This window comes from Entelurus aequoreus, linkage group LG17 (genome assembly GCF_033978785.1).
Source record: "Entelurus aequoreus isolate RoL-2023_Sb linkage group LG17, RoL_Eaeq_v1.1, whole genome shotgun sequence".
NCBI lineage: Eukaryota > Metazoa > Chordata > Actinopteri > Syngnathiformes > Syngnathidae > Entelurus > Entelurus aequoreus.
The window spans coordinates 17,944,621-17,966,106 of NC_084747.1; the positions used below are offsets into that span (position 1 = coordinate 17,944,621).

Below are 21,486 nucleotides of genomic sequence, written 5' to 3' on the forward strand. Positions count from 1 at the left end.
CAAAGTGGTGACCCTCGCCCCATCCCTGTTTGTGAATGACTGAGCATCTCATGGAATCAACTTTTATACCCAATCATGGCACCCACCTGTTCCCAATTTGCCTGTTCACCTGTGGGATGTTCCAAATAAGTGTTTGATGAGCATTCCTCAACTTTATCAGTATTTATTGCCACATTTCCCAACTTCTTTGTCACGTCTTGCTGGCATCAAATTCTAAAGTTAATGATTATTTGCAAAAAACATTTTTTTTTATCAGTTTGAACATCAAATATGTTGTCTTTGCAGCCATGAAATTCTAAGTTGATTATTATTTGCAAAAAAAATAAAGTGTATGAGTTTGAACATCAAATATGTTGTCTTTGTAGTGCATTCAATTGAATATGGGTTGAAAATGATTTGCCAATCATTGTCTTCCGTTTATATTTACATCTAACACAATTTCCCAACTCATATGAAAACGGGGTTTGTATATGAAACATGCTGACTGTTATCATGCTAACGTTAGCACACATGCTAAATGTTAGCAAATTTATGTAAACATGCTAACATTTTAGGCTAGCTCTGTGGCTCATTTTGTACAGTCACACCTAAAACTCACGGATTCAGACACTCGGCACCATCTTCAAAGCACGGCGGCTTCCGGCGACCCCCGGCCTGAGGTCCAGGGCACAGACAGCAGGCCCATCAAAATGTCCGCGGGAATTTTCTAGTTGTTATTATTGTTAAATTGAGGACACTTTTTTACGTATGTCTCGCTTGTGTGCGATTGTGTACTTAACTGTTGTGTAGCTGCCAGGCCCCGGTAGCCTATAGCCCGTCATGTTTACCTTTTGTGAGTGATTTCACGCAAATAGAAGACCGAGATTGCGTGTTTATCGGAGGACGTTTCAATGCTAACTGGCTCAAGTAAACATGCTGATGTAATCCAGGACTGACCGTCATCCAATTCTTGAATTAAATTGTGTTTCTCACCTTTTTTTTGTCAAGGTGCTGTTACTTGCAACTTTCTTTGGCCCCATGGTGGCTTATTTTGCAACCCTACTCGATAACTTTGTACAGGCGCTCAATCCCGCAGAATTAAACGTGACAAACCGATTAGTTTGTGTCCCGCGATTTTTTGCCGTACCAAAACGGGGACCCAATTTCGGTGGAAATGGATCGAATGGGCATAACAATACAACCACGTGTAAATTGCTCAAATGGTCACATGGTATGAATATAATGTTGAACGCTCACCTTGGCATACCCCAGCATGATCATCCTCACCAGGACCACGTTGATGTGGACTCCCAGGGACTCGTCGTGGTAGATCTCATTCACCTTCAAGACACAGAACAATCATTCATAATTCATCCATCGTCTTCTTTCTTGTGGCTGTACTTTCCAGAGGCTGTCGGGATCTCTAGGGGCCAATGTTGCCTCTAATATTGAATGTCTGCGAGCAATACGTGAGCAACATCAGACGTCCACGCCGTGGTCACACCAGCAGCACACCTGACATCATGCCAATTTAAATCGTTTATTCAAATGACAGCAGTCATTTCCATAATATTATTGTTTTAATATAAGTGATTTGGCCCACCTACAATGAAAAAAAAAAAAAAAAATCTTGTTTGTCATGAGCTATGTGGTAGTATTGTATGTCTGGGTGGTGGTCCTGCTTTGGAAGTAATTTGTACTCACATGAAAACAAGTCAAATCAGAGCAAAACACTCTCATATAGCACAATGAGATGTAATCATGGGATAAAGGCTACATTCCTGTAACTTTATGTCTGTAAAATATATCTTTTTATTAGCATATTCTGCTAACATTTCCTGATTCATATCCATAAATGTACATTCTTAATAAATGACAGTGGAATAAACACACATCTGATTAGGTGTTGGGAGTTGTCCGACTTTTTGTGAGTCCATGAACGCATCAGTGGCTGAGTCTAATGCAGGCCTGGGGAATTATTTTGACTAGGGGGCCAAATTTAGAGGAAGCACTAATACAAAACCTCACAATAATGTCTGATTGAATGCTAAAAACATTATGACAGACCACCTTGACCCTCCTGTTGTCCTCGGGTCATTTTGACCCGCCACTGTGTTAAAAACCACAAAAAAAATCCCGTGAACGATATTTTTTTAACTTGAAATTTTATGACTTTTCCTAGCTTTGGCACCAACAGTAGAAAAAGTGAAATGTTGCTTTTATTCACATTTCCATGTAAGCTGTACAAAAAAATATACAAAGGTGGTCTTTGGGTCAAAATGACCAGTGAGTCACAAAGTGTTGAAATCAAAGTCACAGAGTTATTTATACATCACAGAATGTTACAATGTTTTAGTTGTTATATAGTCCATCAGTAGCACAGCTCTTTTTCTGTGGATTTCCAGAGATTATAAAGGTGCTGCAGATCACAGGGCCCCGAATTCTGTCTGCGCTGAAGCCATGAGTGTGCGTTATACCGCCGAAGAGGCTCTAGAGACGATTTTTTCAGATGTCCAGCAAGACAACTCTGATTCAGAAGAGGAAGTGGAGGATGTATCAGAAGAAGAAGATGGGGAGGAATACAATCCAGAGCATGATGAATCATCTTCAGAAGAAGAAAAACCTGAAGCTGAAAGAGAGACTTTCCTTTCAAAAAATGGCAAAATAACATAGCATATGACCATCAAGGCAGGCATGCAGAACAAAACATCATAAAGATGACCCCAGGACCCACAAGGTATGCCGTTTCTCATGCCCATGACATTGTGTCTACATTCTACCTGTTTATCACACCAGCAATTGAAAAAATAATCCTGGAGATGACAAATTTGGAGGGTTTTCGCAAATATGGAGACAGCTGGAAAAAGATGGATGAGACTGACCTGCAGGCCTACTTAGGGGCTGCTAATCTTAGCCGGTGTATACAGGTCCCGAGGTGAGGCTGCAACTAGTCTATGGGATGCAGAGAGTGGAAGGCCAATTTTCCGAGCCACAATGCCACTCAAACTCTTTCACACCGACTCAAGACTGATACGATTTGATGACAGTGAGTCAAAACCAGCAAGACGTGTGACAGACAAACTTGCAGCCATAAGAGAGGTCTGGGACAATGTAGTTCTTCTGAGCACACTGCACACAGATGGTGACGTTAGCGATCGTGAGGACAGGAAGCCAGTCATCACCCTAGACTACAATCGCAACAAGGGAGGTGTGGACAACCTAGAAAAGGTGATTGGAACATACAGCTGGAGAAGGATGACTGCCCGCTGGCCCCTGGTCATCTTCCACAACATCATAGATGTTTCCTCCTACAATGCCTTTGTGTTTTAGAGAGAGATCAACCCGACATGGATGTCTCGTAAGCAGAACAAGAGGAGGGTGTTCCTGGAGAAGCTGGGAAAGGCACTTGTAATTCCACTCATTGAAAGAAGGAAGCAGCAGTTGTAAAAGCTATTCAGAGTGCAGGAGCTCCTGATCAACCTGAGGATGCAGCTACCACAGCCACTTCCCCAGCTGGGGCAAGTAAGAGGGAGAGATGTCAGTTCTGCCCTCAAAAGAAGAACTGTAAAACACACACTGTGTGCTGCAGGTGTAAGAAATATATCTGCAAAGGCTGCGCACTTGCATACTGCCCTACATGTGCCAATTGGGTTAGTTAATTAGTTTAATGGGTTATGTTATTTTTCATACTTCTGTATTGTACATTGTCTTCAATTGTTCACTGGAGAAAGAAAAGAAAGAAACTGAGTCATTGGGATGAATAAAAATGCATTCAAAACGCCAATTTTTTTGCTTTTGTTAAGCTATAGAAATGAAGTGATCTAAAAAAATTATTTGGGAATGTCCGGCGGGCCAGATTGAAAAGCTTAACGGGCCTTAATTTGCCCAGGTCTACCTAAAACACTCTCATGTTGCACAATGAGATGTAATCATGGGATAAAGTCTACATTCCTGTAACTTTATGTCTGTAAAATATATATTTTTATTAGTATATTCTGCTAACATTTCCTGATTAATATCCATAAATGTACATTCTTAATAAATGACAGTGGAATAAACACACATCTGATTAGGTGTTGGGAGTTGTCCGACTTTTTGTGTGTCCATAAACGCATCAGTGGCTGAGTCTAATGCAGGCCTGGGGAATTATTTTGACTAGGGGGCCAAATTTAGAGAAAAAAAAGTGTCTGATTTTTAGTAACACTAATACCAAACCACACAATAATGTCTGATTGCTAAAAACGTTATGACAGACCGCCTTAAAAAACAGAATATAATTTTTTAATTTTTTTACTGAATGAGACACCCAGAATGTACATGAAAATAAAGATATGTGGGATTTACAATATTAACTATGAAGGATAAAACACTGAATATTGACAACATATGAACGTCACACCCCCTCTCAATTGTCATATTTTACAATCAAGCAAAATGCAACAAACACAGCAAAATATGAACGTAAAGGGTAAAAAAAAAAACACCTACAATCTGATACATCTGATATATCACTAAGCTTTAGAACTTTTTTGGAAAAATTTCCTTCTGTGTCTGTCCCTGACACCCGCATTTCAGGCTCTGGAAACACTCTGTGGAAACGCTCCCCACCCACACTGCTTGGTGCCTCGTCTGGTAACTAATTAGATTAACATAGTAACTAATTAGATTACCATAGTAACTAGTATATCATGCAAAAGCACAGATTCCAACCATTGAAATACTTTGTATAGTTCAAGACTTACGGTCATTTGAAAACATCACTGCACATCATAATGGCAGCTACACTTTCCATCTTAAAGATGTAAAAAAAATATTTGGGAATGTCCGGGTGGCCTGATTGAAAAGCTTAACGGGCCTTAGGTTTTAGGTAGACCCCAATGAGATGTAATCATGGGATAAAAGGCTACATTCCTGTAACTTTATCTCTGTAACATTTCCTGATTAATATACAGAAATTAACATTCTTAATGAATGACAGTAGAATAACCGCACATCTGTTTGGTGTTGGAGTTGTCCGACTTTTTGTGTGTCCATAAACGCATCAGTGGCAGAGTCTAATGAGTGCAGGTGAGAGAAATGACAGATGACAAAGAGTCGGTTTTGGCCCGGTTTGTACGGAAGCAAAGGTCCAGTTCTGCCAGATAGAAGTCTTATTTACTCATGTTTTTAGCATACCGTATTTTTCGGACTATAAGTCGCGGTTTTGTTCATAGTTTGGTCGGGAGTGCGACTTATACTCAGGAGCGACTTATGTGTGAAATTATTAACACATTACCGTAAAATATCGAATAATATTATTTAGCTCATTCACGTAAGAGACTAGACGTATAAGATTTCATTATTTGAATGACTCTTACCATAATATGTTACGTTAACATACCAGGCACGTTCTCAGTTGATTATTTATGCCTCATATAACGTACACTTATTCAGCCTGTTGTTCACTATTCTTTATTTATTTTAAATTGTTTTTCAAATGTCTATTCTTGGTGTTGGCTTTTATCAAATACATTTCCCCCAAAAATGCGACTTAAACTCCAGTGCGACTTATATATGTTTTTTTCCTTCTTTATTATGCATTTTCGGCCGGTGCGATTTATACTCCGGAGCGACTTATACTCCGAAAAATATGGTAGTTACGGCTGACATTTAACAGTTTTGCTTAATAAAGTGATTGATGGAATTCCTGTCCTCCTTAAAGCGTGTTGACCGACGTTACAATAATTGAGCAACATTGTTTTATCTGTTGTGGACGCTTGTTGCCAACTAACTATCCCTCACAGTTGCATTGCCAAAATCCCTTAAACTTTTCAATCTGGCCCGCCGGACATTCCCAGATATTTTTTTAGATCTTTAAAATGGAAAGTGTAGCTGCCATTATGATGTGCAGTGAAGTTTTCTAATGACCGGAAGTCTTGAACTATGCAAAGTATTTAAGTGGTTGGAATCTGCACTTTTGCATTACATATTAGTTACTATGGTAATGTAATTAGTTACTATGGTAATCTAAGTCACAGCAGCTCAGACGAGGCACCAAGCAGTGTGGGTGGGGAGCGTTTCCACAGAGTGTTTCCAGAGCCTGAAATGCGGGTGTCAGGGACAGACACGGGATGAGATTTTTACAACAAAGTTCTAAAGATTAGTGATGTATCAGTTTTTTTTTTATATAAACATTCATTCACTTTCTTCTTTCCTTCATGGATCTAAACTTTACCGCTGCCGGTATTTTCTTCTATATTTTTATTGCAATATTTTCGGAATGTGTTTGTTCTATTTTTGGCCAAAGTAAGACAAAGAAAACAATATTTATATTTTCAGTTTTAATGCCATGGCTTTAATAGTCCGGCCCGCGTGTGCACAGATTTTCCTCCATGTGGCCTCCGAGCTAAAATGAGATTGACACCCCTGAAGAAAAAAAAGATCTGTGACGTGCATTTTCATGCATCGCACATTAAATCGGAATACTTTACTTTGACATGCGCAGAACCTAACATAAACGGAAAGGTGTGTGTGTTTGTTTGTGCTATGTCGCCATCTTTTGGACGAGTTCGCTTACTGCAGGTGCTGAAGAAAAAGCAGACTACCACTGTAAACAAACATGGCTTTGTGCATTTCTGCTCGTCCGGCGTTATCACTTTTTTCCTTCCGTTCACTACTTTTGTTTTACCGCTCTTTTTGAAATGGAGCTGTTCTGTGCTTTGTATGTTGCGAAATGTACGGGCTGTTCATATTACGACATTATGTGTATGTGTTAGAGGCCAGCAGCTAGCACCTGGAGTAGCTGTAAGGTCGTGAATAAAACTGGATCCCTACTTTTATTGTTACATTGCTAGTCTCGTTTTAGGGCAACAAACTCAACAGTAAATAATGCTACGTCTGTACGTGTTGAATGGGGGGGGAGACAGCCAACTATTAGATTTAGTCCCCGCTCCACCAAAGTATAGACAACAAAGTTCTAAAGCTTAGTGATATATCAGATAGTAGGTGGGTTTTTTTAACCCTTCAAGTTCATATTTCATTGTGTTAGTTTTTGCCTGTGGGGTAAAGTTGGCTGGACTCGGACATAATCCACGAACCATGGTATATGTCATATACAGATCTGATTAAGAAGGTGGATAAATACCAGAAATGAAAAAGTATGAGTGCCAAAACACGACGGAGCCAGCATATCAGATATCTCGTGAACATCGATAGATAAGGACTGTGCCAACTCGCTTGCATATTCATGAGATGAATTCAAACTACCTTGGACCCTGGAAACAATTTATGCCCGTCCTCTCTTCCTCTAACTAGATTTGTCCATGAATAATCACCCCCAACACTCAATGCCCTCTGGAAAATGTGGAATAATCCAGGAGCCACATGGTCCACAGGAAGTTGTTAATCTACTTATTTTTCTGTATATTCAGTGATTTTTCAACTGTGACTCAGGGGGGTTTTGTTTTGTTTTTTTAATAATGTTTTTGTTGAATTACTGTAATGCGCTTGGTGTCAACGTGTTATCAGCATAAATGCCAACTGGCTATATTTCACGAATTTACTCATTATTTTACTCCTCTTACTCAAATTAGTCATCTTTGCCGTAGGAATTTTGTACAAACAATATTATATTACATTGTCCGCCCTGAGATCCGTAGGTCGTGAGTTCAAACCCCGGCCGAGTCATACCAAAGACTATAAAAATGGGAGCCATTACCTCCCTGCTTGGCACTCAGCGTCAAGGGTTGGAATTGGGGGTTAAATCACCAAAAATGATTCCCGGGCGCGGCCATCGCTGCTGCTCACTGCTCCCCTCACATCCCAGGGGGTGAACAAGGGGATGGGTCAAATGCAGAGAATCATTTTGCCACACCTAGTGTGTGTGTGTGACAATCATTGATACTTAAACTTTTAACTTAAATGTAAAAACACACATTTCTACAATGGAGTTCAGGGTGCGAATCGCGCCGTCAACCAATTGCGAGCGCTGCACAGAACTCTCACTAAAAAAAATGATGATCATGTTGACTTAAACCTTTGCATTTTATCGTTTTGTTATTTTATCTGTAGAGTGAAATTTTACTACACCTAGTGTGACAATCATTGGTACTTTAACTTTAACTTAACAATGTTAGCATCTTAATATGTGAAATGAAGGCAAGAGCTGAACAGAAGAGGAGACTCTTAAGAAATGGATGCTTTAACAGAGCAAAAAGGGGCCATCGTTGTTCCTTTCAGGTTGCTTCTCTGTTTGCCCAGCGTTGATAAACGGTGCGTCATGGAAGGAGGTTGTTGCGATTTTAGGATGCAGACGAACGAGGTAGCAGCGGGCAGTAAAAAATTGATTATTTATTGATACAACGAGCAAAAAAGCGAGAGCAACGGGGAAGTGCTCTGACCAAACAAAACAAAATGCAAAACACTTACAGGACATGTGGAGCAGATGGCGTCCACAAAGTGCGAGTGTACTCGCGCTTAGCATCAAAAGGATCGTCTGTGGTCACCAGTGAGTAGAGAATCGATAACAATGTCCCGACAACAAAGGTAGGGAAAAGGATTAGCTTAAATAGTCTTGATTGCAAACAAAAAACAGGTGAGGGGAAATGCTTCGGGATAGAAATGAAGCAGCCGGGGGAAAACACCAACAAAAACGTGAAGAGCCGCCAAAATAAAAGCACAGCAACAAATTATTTGTTTCATTTTGGAATAATGCTGTTACCAGAGATGTCCGATAATATCGGACTGCCGATATTATCGGCCAATAAATGCTTTAAAATGTAATATCGGAAATTATCGGTATCGGTTTCAAAAAGTAAAATCTATGACTTTTTAAAACGCCGCTGTACGGAGTGGTACACGGACGTAGGGAGAAGTACAGAGCAGTTGCGTCTCCCAGTCGTACTTGCCAACCCTCCCGATTTTCCCGGGAGACTCCCGAATTTCAGAGCCCCTCCCGAAAACCTCCCGGGGCAACCATTCTCCTGAATTTCTCCCGATTTCCACCCAGACAACAATATTGGGGGCGTGCCTTAAAGGCCCTGCCTTTGCGTGCCGGCCCAATCACATAATATCTACGGCTTTTCACACACACAAGTGAATGCAAGGCATACTTGGTCAACAGCCATACAGGTCACACTGTGACCGTATAAACAACTTTAACACTGTTACAAATATGCCCACACCAAACAAGAATGACAAACACATTTCGGGAGAACATCCGCACCGTAACACAACATAAACACAACAGAACAAATACCCAGAACCCCTTGCAGCACTAACTCTTCCGGGACGCTACAATATACACTCCCCGCCCACCTCAACCTCCCCATGCTCTCAGGGAGAGCATGTCCCAAATTCCAAGCTGCTGTTTTGAGGCATGTTGAAAAAAAATAATGCACTTTGTGACTTCAATAATAAATATGGCAGTGCCATGTTGGCATTTTTTTTCCATAACTTGAGTTGATTTATTTTGGAAAACCTTGTTACATTGTTTAATGCATCCAGCGGGGCATCACAACAAAATTAGGCATAATAATGTGTTAATTCCACGACTGTATATATCGGTATCGGTTGATATCGGAATCCGTAATTAAGAGTTGGACAATATCGGATTTTGGCAAAAATGCCATTATCGGACATCTCTAGCTGTAACATAACAAAATGCGGAAAAAGTGAAGCTCTTATTTTGATACCATTTGTACAGTAAGATCCCATCGCAGAAAACGTGACGTTCCTCGATGCAACATTGTTGTGCGTGTCTAATAATAAATAAACCATCACCAGGTGGTCTTTTGAGGCTAGGGATGATACTCGAAGCCGGTTTTCCCGGTTGTTCGATAAGAAAAGAACCGAGTCCTCGGACTCGAATCCCTTTTTGAGAACCGGTACCCGATATCGAGACCACTATAGTAAAGAAAAAGAGTTGGTTCTTTATTCGAATCCCTGGGAACGAATCCCGTCCCGACCAGAAATGCCCTTTGAGACATCACAAGAAATGACGTCACGTAGCTCAGTCATTAGGCGCAGATAGGGAAAGCAGGAAAAACAATGGACCGGAAAAACCGCTCCAAGGTGTAATAAAGTTCAAAACAAAAAGGTATAATCCAATGAATAACTTTACTGAGAGATTTGAGCAGGGTACAAACACATGACCAACACTTTTACGACCAACCGGAAACATAGCAACCAGGCTAGCAACGCACCTCCTTTACGGCAGCTGTCACAATGTTCTTAAAGCAACCGCAGCACATACGTATATATACAACACATATCTCCCTTTTTTAACTTTTGTTTTTCTTTCCTTGTAAACAAAACAAAATCACACTGTATATGTGTTGTCTGTCTAATTATAAATAATGCGTTGGCTGAGTTCTTGACGTTTACTTTCTTAGCTGCCGGGTGGCGACACGCAACAACACTTTTCGGGGCTACCGCGCATGCTCGTCACTCCCGTTGCATGCTGGGTAGCGTAGTTGTTATATTCCCTAGCCTAGCTCATAACATCACATCTTTCCCCCTATAAAGAAATAATGTTAACTCAATAAAGTGTATTTCTTTTTTTAGCTTTAACTTTTCATTTTTTAGCATTGTAACCACATTTGCAAACAACTTTTCTCTTCATAGAATTTTCTTTCAATGAAGAAATAAAGTGCAAAAATGTCAAAGCATCATAACAAACAGTTATGTTCCAATAGCAGCAGAAGTGCACTTTTTGGAGAGCTGTATTATTTTCAGTTTTGTGCCCAAGGGACTGATTTTATTTAACACTATATTATTATTTATACACCTATAGTGATCACAGAGACAGGTTGTTTTTGTGTTACTGTATATATTTGTTTTTCTGAAAAATCCCACTTAATATACTTTGGGTAACAACAGTCAATATGTATTTATTTTATTTCATTTTTTTAGGGTGGTAACAGTCAATATTTATTTATTTTTTCTTATATAATAAAAGTGAGCTTTTGTTAAACCAAATATTGTGTGTTTTTTTTCCATATACAACAACCTATCTGGACTCGGTAAGAGAATCGATAAGGAATCGGTTCGATAAGAGGATTCGATAATAGGCTCGAACTCGATAATTTCTTATCAAACATCATCCCTATTTGAGGCTGTAAATGCGAGAAATGGTGAATTTGATCTCATTGGTTTTGCTTTTATTCTGCAGAGTATGAGAACAAACTGGGCACGCAGTTTTATGGGATGCCTATAAAATTTGAGCGGGTCATAAATAAAACAAAATTGTCTCGCAAGGGCGGGACGACTTAATCAGCTAATTGTCGTCCGAAGCATTGGAACCCGCTGGAGAAGGCACGACTTCTGACGCCATCGGCTTCCAAAACACGCAAGTGCGATGTACAATCGGCACGCACGAGTACTGGCATCTCCAGCTGAGGCGTCTATCACCGAGTTTTAAAGCGAAATGTGGTTTTTAATCAGCCCGTGGGATCAAATTTCCCCTTCGGGGATCAACACGGGCCTCGCTATCTGCAGGAATCTGGGACATAATAAATACACTGATGGATTGGCTGTTTGAATGGTTTCACGTTTGACGTCAGCGCCTATAAAAAGTATGCATTGTGTGTGTATGAAATCATTTATTTAAATCCGGACCTAATAATTACCCGTCGGGGCAGACAAAAGGTGCAATTCTTATGAAATGAATTGATACCATACTGCACATGCTAATAGAGAGGCAACGTCGGACCCTTATTATACTCCTGGGTCAGCCGATGGCACGATAATGGGTGAGCTCCGTCGCCATGACAACGGAGAAAGTAAGTTTCGAGTCAATATATTTGCATCATGTTTTATTAATTACAGTGGCAAAAAAAAAGGACTGTTTGTGATGACTAGCAATAGGGCGGTGACTTTCACATTTAAAAATCCAGAGTTTTTATGTTGAACTAGTTGGAAGATGTGCATTCTGTGACCTATTCTCCGTGACAGATTATGCAAAAGAAAAAAAAAAAGTGGAACTCCTTAGGGAGGCTTGCAGAGAAGTCAATTCAACTGTCGGGGATGATTTGATGTAGCAGTACAGGAGGAGAAGTACTGCATGAGGTAAGGAAGTTGTAATGATGATGGGAGGGTTGCAGACAAATAGTAGTGCTGGCTTAAAACAGTTGAAAAGTAAACCCTAAGATCCAAATACCACGTGCTAAACAGCGTGTGCAATCTATAGACTAGACACAAACGATTTGCCACATAATACCTCACCTTAACGAGGGGAAATTCCACTGTAACGGCTTTCGTTGGCATTGACAGAATGGTTTCTCTTTTGCATCTCATAAGCGGTTTTTTTCATGACAATAGGACGGAACTATCCTTGCCCAGTACAGCCCTCTTTGTGTTGGACTATATATAGATAGTTGGGGTTTTAGCACCCGCTGCTAGACTAGATCTAACCAACCTAAGTCTGAGATTAGATCTGACTAACCTAAGTCTAAGACTAGATCTGACCAACCTAAGTCGAAGACTAGATCTGACCAACCTAAGTCTGAGACTAGATTTAACCGACCTAAGTCTAAGATTAGATCTGACCAACCTAAGTCTATCAATCAATCAATCAATCAATGTTTATTTATATAGCCCTAAATCACAAGTGTCTCAAAGGGCTGTACAAGCCACAACGACATCCTCGGTACAGAGCCCACATACGGGCAAGGAAAAACTCACCCCAGTGGGACGTCGGTGAATGACTATGAGAAACCTTGGAGAGGACCGCATATGTGGGTAACCCCCCCCCCCCCCCCCCCCACCCCCTCTAGGGGAGACCGAAAGCAATGGATGTCGAGTGGGTCTGACATAACATTGGGAAAGTCCAGTCCACAGTGGATCCAACACATCAGCGGGAGTCCAGTCCACAGCGGGGCCAACAGGAAACCAGTCTACGACCAGATCTGACCAATATAAGTATAAGATTAGATCTGACCAACCTAAGTCTACGACTAGATCTGACCAATATAAGTCTAAGTTTAGATCTGACCAACCTAAGTCTACGACTAGATCTGACCAATATAAGTCTAAGTTTAGATCTGACCAACCTAAGTCTACGACTAGATCTGACCAATATAAGTCTAAGATTAGATCTGACCAACCTAAGTCTAAGACTAAATCTGACAAACCTAAGTCTAAGACTAGATATGACCAACCTAAGTCTGACTAGATCTGACCAACCTAAGTCTAAAACTAGATCTGACTACCTTAAATCTAAGACTAGATCCAATCACCCTAAGTCTAAGACTAGATCTGACTAACCTAAATCTAAGACTAGATCTGACCAACCTAAATCTAAGATTAGATCTGACCAAGCTAAATCTAAGACTAGATCTGACTAGCCTAAGACTGAGACTAGATCTAACCGACCTAAATCTAAGATTAGATCTGACCAAGCTAAGTCTAAGACTAAATCTGACAAACCTAAGTCTAAGACTAGATATGACCAACCTAAGTCTGACTAGATCTGACCAACCTAAGTCTGAAATTAGATCTGACTACCCTAAGTCTAAGACTATATCCAATCACCCTAAGTCTAAGACTAGATATGACTACCCTAAGTCTAAGACTAGATCCAATCACCCTAAGGCTAAGACTAGATCTGACTAACCTAAGTCTAAGACTAGATCTGACCAATACAAATCTAAGATTAGATCTGACCAACCTAAGTCTAAGACTAAATCTGACTAACCTAAGTATAAGAATAGATCTGACCAACCTAAATCTAAGACTAGATATGACCAACCTAAGTCTGACTAGATCTGACCAACCTAAGTCTACGACTAGATCTGACCAATATAAGTATAAGATTAGATCTGACCAACCTAAGTCTACGACTAGATCTGACCAATATAAGTCTAAGTTTAAATCTGACCAACCTAAGTCTACGACTAGATCTGACCAATATAAGTCTAAGATTAGATCTGACCAACCTAAATCTAAGACTAAATCTGACAAACCTAAGTCTAAGACTAGATATGACCAACCTAAGTCTGACTAGATCTGACCAACCTAAGTCTAAAACTAAATCTGACTACCCTAAATCAAAGACTAGATCAAATCACCCTAAGTCTTAGACTAGATCTGACTAACCTAAATCTAAGACTAGATCTGACCAAGCTAAGTCTAAGACTAGATCTGACTAACCTAAGACTGAGACTAGATCTAACCGACCTAAATCTAAGATTAGATCTGACCAACCTAAATCTAAGACTAAATCTGACAAACCTAAGTCTAAGACTAGATATGACCAACCTAAGTCTGACTAGATCTGACCAACCTAAGTCTAAAACTAGATCTGACTACCCTACGTCTAAGACTATATCCAATCACCCTACGTCCAAGACTAGAACTGACTAAACTAAGTCTAAGACTAGATCTGACCAATCTAAATCTAAGATTAGATCTGACCAAGCTAAGTCTAAGACTAGATCTGACCAACCTAAGACTGAGACTAGATCTAACCGACCTAAGTCTAAGATTAGATCTGACCAACCTAAGTCTAAGACTAGATCTGACTACCCTAAGTCTAAGATTAGATCTGACCAACCTAAGTCTAAGACTAAATCTGACAAACCTAAATCTAAGACTAGATATGACCAACCTAAGTCTGACTCTCTGACCAACCTAAGTCTAAGACTAGATCTGACTACTCTAAGTCTAAGATTAGATCTGACCAACCTAAGTCTAAGACTAGATATGACCAACCTAAGTCTGACTAGATCTGACCAACCTAAGTCTAAGACTAGATCTGACCAAGCTAAGTCTAAGACTAGCTCTGACCAATCTAAGACTAAATCTGACCAACCTAAGTCTAAGACTAGATCTGACTACCCTAAGTCTAAGACTAGCTCTGACCCCCATAAGTCTAAGACTAGATCCAACCCACCTAAGTCTAAGACTAGATCTGACCAATCTAAGTCTGACTAGATCTGACCAACCTAAGTCTAAGACTAGATCTGACTACCCTAAGTCTAAGAATAGATCTGACCTCCATAAGTCTAAGACTAGATCCAACCACCCTAAGTCTAAGACTAGATCTGATTAACCTAAGTCTAAGACAAAGTCTGACCAATCTAAATCTTGATTAGATCTAAACAACCTAAGTATAAGACTAGATTTAACCAATCTAAGTCTGAGTAGCTCAGACCAACCTAACTCTCAGACTAGATCTGACCAATCTAAGTCTAAGACTAGATCTGATTAATCTAATTCTAAGACTAGATCTGATCAATCTGAGTTTGACTAGATCTGACTAACCTACGTCTAAGACTAAATCTGACCAATCTAAATCTATGACTAGATTTGACCAACCTAAGTCTAAGACTAGATCTAACCAACCAAAGTCTAAGACTAGATCTCACTAAGTCTAAGACAACATCTGATTAATCTAAGTCTAAGACCATATTTGATCAATCGAAGTCTGACTAGATCTAACTAACCTCAGTCTAAGACTAGGTCTGACCAATCTAAGTCCAAGACGAGTTCTGACCTAGCAAGACTAGATCTGACCAATCTAAGTCCAAGACTAGTTCTGACCAAGTAAGACCAGATCTGACCAATCAAAGTCTAAGACTACCTCTGACCAACCTAAGTCTGAGACAAATCTGACCAATCTAAGTCTATGAACATGAACTGATGAAGCCTACTTGGATGAGAGACAAAGTGTCTTCCAAGACAAACCAACGAGTCCAGTTGCGGTGGACTGACTGCCCTGAGAACATATGGAGACCAATAACTACCAACGGGGGAGTACATCCCTCACATTTCAGCATTTTGTATATTAAGGGACAAGCGGTAGAAAATGGATGGATGGAATATGTCTTATTCACTAATGGAGAAAACTTGGGTATGTAGTACGGTGGTACCTCGAGTGCCCCATCTTACGACTCTGAGCGTCAGAGAAGTTAAAGTTAAAGTACCAATGATTGGGTGTGGTGAAATGTGTCCTCTGCATTTGACCCATCCCCTTGTTCACCCCCTGGGAGGTGAGGGGAGCAGTGAGCAGCAGCGGTGCCGCGCCCGGGAATCATTTTTGGTGATTTAACCCCCAATTCCAACCCTTGATGCTGAGTGCCAAGCAGGGAGGTAATGGCTCCCATTTTTATAGTCTTTGGTATGACTCGGCCGGGGTGTGAACTCACAACCTACCGATCTCGGGGCGGACACTCTAACTCAGTAGGCAAACCAGTTCAACTGGTATTTCAAGGTACCATTGTACTTCAGCGCAGTCCTTCAGTGTTTTCAACTTTGATCTCTTAAATATCTCGAGTTGAATAGATCAAGTTGGAATGTGTTTGTACAACATTCCAGGAACAAGAAGTCTTTATCCGCAAATACAAAACCTTGGAGGAAAAAAGGATCCCTCAAGATTATTTAGTGTGCCCCCGCCCACGTTTGGTTTGTACTCGCTAAAAGACTCCAGTGTTGTTTCATTCCAGAGCCTTTAGTCTGAAACACGGTGAAACGGAACATAGAGAAACAAAGCATGCAACCTTATTAAATGATTTCTCTCTGACATTCAACATAAACGACGCACTAGGGATTGATGTGACTTGGCTACTCCAAACACCTGCGAATATAGAAAACTATGGTATGATGTGCATTCCACTTGAACTTGGTTAAGTTAACTTGGTTAACAATCTTTATTTTTTAGTTTTAATGCCATGGTTTTAAAGGCCTACTGAAAGCCACTACTACCGACCACGCAGTCTGATAGTTTATATATCAATGATGAAATCTTAACATTGCAACACATGCCAATACAGCCGGGTTATCTTATAAAGTGCAATTTTAAACTTCCCGCTAAACTTCCGGTTGAAAAATCCTTTGGAGGATGACGTATGCACGTGACGTCAATGGTTGAACCGGAAGTATTGGTACACCATTGAATCCAATACAAAAAGCTCTGTTTTCATCTCAAAATTCCACAGTATTCTGGACATCTTAGTTGGTGAATCTTTTGCAATTTGTTTAATGAACAATGAAGACTGCAAAGAACAAAGTTGTAGGTGGGATTGGTGTATTAGCGGCGGACTACAGCAACACAACCAGGAGGACTTTGAGATGGATAGCAGACGCGCTAGCCGGCGACCTCACCTTGACTTCCTCCGTCTCCGGGCCGCCGACCGCATCTATGATCGTCGCTTCGTCGATCGCTGGAATGTAGGTGAGCACGGGTGTTGATGAGCAGGTGAGGGCTGGCGTAGGTGGATAGCTAATGTTTTTAACATAGCTCTGTGAGGTCTCGTTGCTAAATTAGCTTCAATGGCGTCGTTAGCAACAGCATTGTTAAGCTTCGCCAGCCTGGAAAGCATTAACCATGTATTTACATGTCCATGGTTTAATAGTATTGTTGATCTTCTGTCTATCCTTCCAGTCAGGGGTTTATTTCTTTTGTTTCTATCTGCATTTGAGCCCTATGTGCTATCACGTTAGCTCCGTCGCTAAAGAGCTTCACCGATGTATTGTCGTGGAGATAAAAGTCACTGTGAATGTCCATTTCGCGTTCTCGACTCTCATTTTCAAGAGGATATAGTATCCCAGGTGGTTTAAAATACAAATCCGTGATCCACAATAGAAAAAGGAGAAAGTGTGCAATCCAATGAACCCTTGTACCTAAGTTACGGTCAGAGCGAAAAAAGATACGTCCTGCACTGCACTCTAGTCCTTCACTCTCACTTTCCTCATCCACGAAACTTTCATCCTCGCTCAAATGAATGGGGTAATCGTCGCTTTCTCGGTCCGAATCGCTCTCGCTGCTGGTGTAAACAATGGGGAAATGTGAGGAGCACTCCAGCTTGTGACGTCACGCTACTTCCGGTAGGAGCAAGGCTTTTTTTCATCAGCGACCAAAAGTTGCGTACTTTATCGTCGCTGTTCTCTACTAAATCCTTTTAGCAAAAATATGGCAATATCGCGAAATGATCAAGTATGACACATAGAATGGATCTGCTATCCCCGTTTAAATAAAAACATTTCATTTCAGTAGGCCTTTAATGCCATGGTTTTAATAGTCCGGCCCGTGTGTGCACAGATTTTCCTCCATGTGGCCCCTGAGCTAAAATGTGCTTGACACCCCTGGTGTACATGGACCCTGAAAAAAATAATGATCTGTGACGTGCATTTTCATGCATCACACCTTAAATCGGAATACTTTACTTTGACATGCGCAGAACCTAACATAAACGGAAAGGTGTGTGTGTTTGTTTGTGCTATGTCGCCATCTTTTGGACGAGTTCGCTTACTGCAGGTGCTGAAGAAGAAGCAGACTTCCACTGTAAACAAACGTGGTGTGGACGGGGGCGTGGCCTGCGGGCCTGCCGCGGAACGGGGTGTTGCCAGGACCGGCCTCGAAAACAGCAACAGGTGCGTAGATGGCCCAGGTGGGCCTTGTTATCTAATCACCTGTCGCCTTTATTAGCAGCAGCCGTGATGAGACGAGTAGTGGGAGTTGGAGATGCTGCTGGGCAGACGCAGAAAAGGCTTGTTGCTGGGAAGCAGAAGACTCGCACCTCGTGAGAACGAAATAAAACAGTGTTATACCCTGAATTCCTGGCAGTGTGTGGTGGTCTGAAGAACCCGCTAGAGGGCAACCTCTACATTTGGCGCCCAACAAGCCAGACCACATAAGGAGATGGAAGCCGACCCCCTGACGGCTTTGTCGAGCGTTCTCGCGAGGTGCGAGCCTTTTGCTTCCCAGCAACAAGTCTTTTCTGTGTCTGCCCAGCAGCACCTCCAACTCCAACTACTCGTCTCATCACGGCTGCTGCTAATACAGGCGACATGTGATTAAATAGTCACCATGGAAACACTCATTTACTGCACATCCTGGCAACACCCCGTTAAGCGCCAGGCCCGCAGGCCACGCCCCCTTCCACAAATGGCTTTGTGCATTTCTGCTTGTCCGGCGTTATCACTTTTTTCCTTCTGTTCACTACTTTTGTTTTACCTCTCTTTTTGAAATGGAGCTGTTCTGTGCTTTTTATGTTGCGAAATGTACAGGCTGTTCATGTTGCGACATTCTGTGCATGTGTTTGAGGCCAGCAGTTCGCACCTGGAGTAGCTGTAAGGTCGTGAATAAAACTGGATCCCTACTTTTATTGTTACATCGACACTCCGGACTATACTTTTGTTTTTGCTAGTCTCGTTTTAGAGCAACAAACTCGACAGTATATGATGCTGGGAAGACAGCCGACTATTAGATTTAGTCCCCGCTCCACCAAAGTATAGCTGACGTCACAGACGTGCAGATCATTTCGACCCAAATTACAGAAAAAGCATTTTCATGTGCTCCTATCCGAATTACTATCGGCATAAACCACCCGTCTGGATCGGAATTACATTTTGATCCGAACGTGTGTGATGGGACGAGAATATTCCGACTGGCGTGTTTACATGAAGCACTTTTAATCCGATTAAATGTGTCCATGCGCACATAGCTACTGTAAGCATCGATAAACAGGTTCTAAGACTAGACCAGAGACAAGACCTTCAACGTACTGGCAGTTGAGTTGACTACTAACAAACGTTGTTGGTCTTCTTCTCTGACAGCGCGTTTCAAACAACACACCCGAGCATCGTCTCCACCTTCAGGAGTTTTAAAAGACGACACCCGGCTGACAAGATGTCTGGACCAGAGCTGGGCTAATATTTTGACTCGGGGGCAGCATTGAGAGAAAAAAAATGTCTCTGTATATAAATGATATATGATATAATAATATATACAGTATGTGTTTGGGTCCCTTTTTTTCAGGAACACTAATACCAAAAGTCACAATGCCAGAAAGAATTCCAAAAAAGTTATGACAGACCACCTCAAAAAAAGTTTTTTACTGAATGTGACACCCAGAATGCACATTAAAATAAAGAAAGTGGGATTTACACTATTAACTATGATCAATAAAACACTGAATACTAACATTATATGAACATCGCTCCGCTTTTACTTCTCAGTTCAGCTCCTCCATAGACAAACAAAACATGTTGCAGGGTTATTAAATAAGTAACATTGACCTCTTAACGCATGCTTTCCAAAATCCGAAATGTACCGTAGATCCTCCCCGGACCCCAACTGTACCAATTATTACCCACTTGTATCATAGAATGCAATACACACCATCACATTTAAGCAATTATATCAGAGCTGGGCAAATATTTTGACTCGGGGGGCCACATTGAGGGAAAAAAATGTGTTTGAGAGGCAATGTTCCGTCTAATTGTTCATGTGTGTGAGCAAACGCAAAAACTCCCTGAGCATTCAGTGGAGCCCATGGGCCGTACTTATCAAGCTTCTTAGAGTGCCATTTTACACTTAAGTCCTGAGAATTTGCGAAATTTAGTCCTACTCTCAAACTTAAGAATAAAAGCTTTTTATCAACGTTCTTAAGTGTAAGAATCACTCCTACTCTCCACGATATTTAAGAGACCTTCAGAGGTGTCCTAAGTGGTTAGGAGTTGCCAGCAGGGGATGGCACTGAGGCGAGAGAGACGTGCGCGAACGTTCAGGGAACGGAACAATGTTTTGTTTTTTTTGATGACGAGCAGCTGATCAAACGGTATCGTTTAGACAGAGCGGATATTATTTTTGTCACAGATTTAATACTTTTCGATTCCTTGTTGATTTCTGCATGTGTCTGCAGTGGGCTAGTATATATAGAGCCACCCACACCAGTTTCAAATTAGTTGCCTAATTAATGAATTGGAAAGAAAATGTTATGACAGTAGCGTATGTGTGTGGCCGTGAGGTGAGTGACGTCAGTGAGTGTGTGGGCGAGAGAAGAGAGGGAGCGGTAGCGTGAGTGCGGGCGGGGACTAGTTTGTTTTGTATTATTTTGTAGTTTATTGTCAAAATATACACTCCCATTGTCCACTTAAATATTTCCAAGATATTTCTTTATTCTTAGACAACGGATTCCCTTCCGTGATTGGTCATTTCTATGGACACAGAAATGACGTCACCTAAAATTCCGTTTACGGCACATAGTAATGTCGTAATTCAGCTCTGAGTGTGACACTTAAGATTCAGTCCTACACTTCGCTGAAAGTGTGAGTAAGACGCTTGATAACTAACTTTTAAGTGCAGCTTTCAGCGAAGAATTGATTTACTCTTAAGTCAACTCTTAGCAGACTTCTTAGGAGTAATTCTAAGAAGCTTGATAAGTACGGCCCCATGTGAGCAACATCAGACGTGCACACTGTGGCTACACCAGCAGCACACCTGTCCCAAACCTGACTATATAACAAGTTCAATCTCCATCCATCCATCCATTTTCTACCACTTGTCCCTTTCGGGGTCGCTGGAGCCAATCTCAGCTGCATTCGGTAATTATAATTTGTACCCCTTTCAGACATTGCATTTAGTTCCCATTAAAACATTCACATGTTGCACAATGAGATGCACGCAGGCGATCATGTGTACATTCCTGCAACTTCCTGTTTGTAAAAAATATATTTTTATTAGTATTTATTTAATATACTAACAGCATTTCATGATTAATATTTATAAATGAAGATTCCTAATAAATG

The 21,486-nt window shown here is 41.0% G+C and overlaps 1 protein-coding gene across 1 annotated transcript in view; it reads right to left on the minus strand.

Annotated features, from left to right (window-relative positions):
- adamts3 (ADAM metallopeptidase with thrombospondin type 1 motif, 3) overlaps window positions 1–21,486 on the minus strand; it is a 452,399-nt gene that overhangs the window by 344,773 nt on the left and 86,140 nt on the right. Inside the window, exon 4 of the mRNA XM_062024353.1 lies at window positions 1,237–1,320. Within this exon, the coding sequence (XP_061880337.1) occupies window positions 1,237–1,320 (84 nt within the window). The remainder of the gene's footprint in view (window positions 1–1,236; window positions 1,321–21,486) is intronic.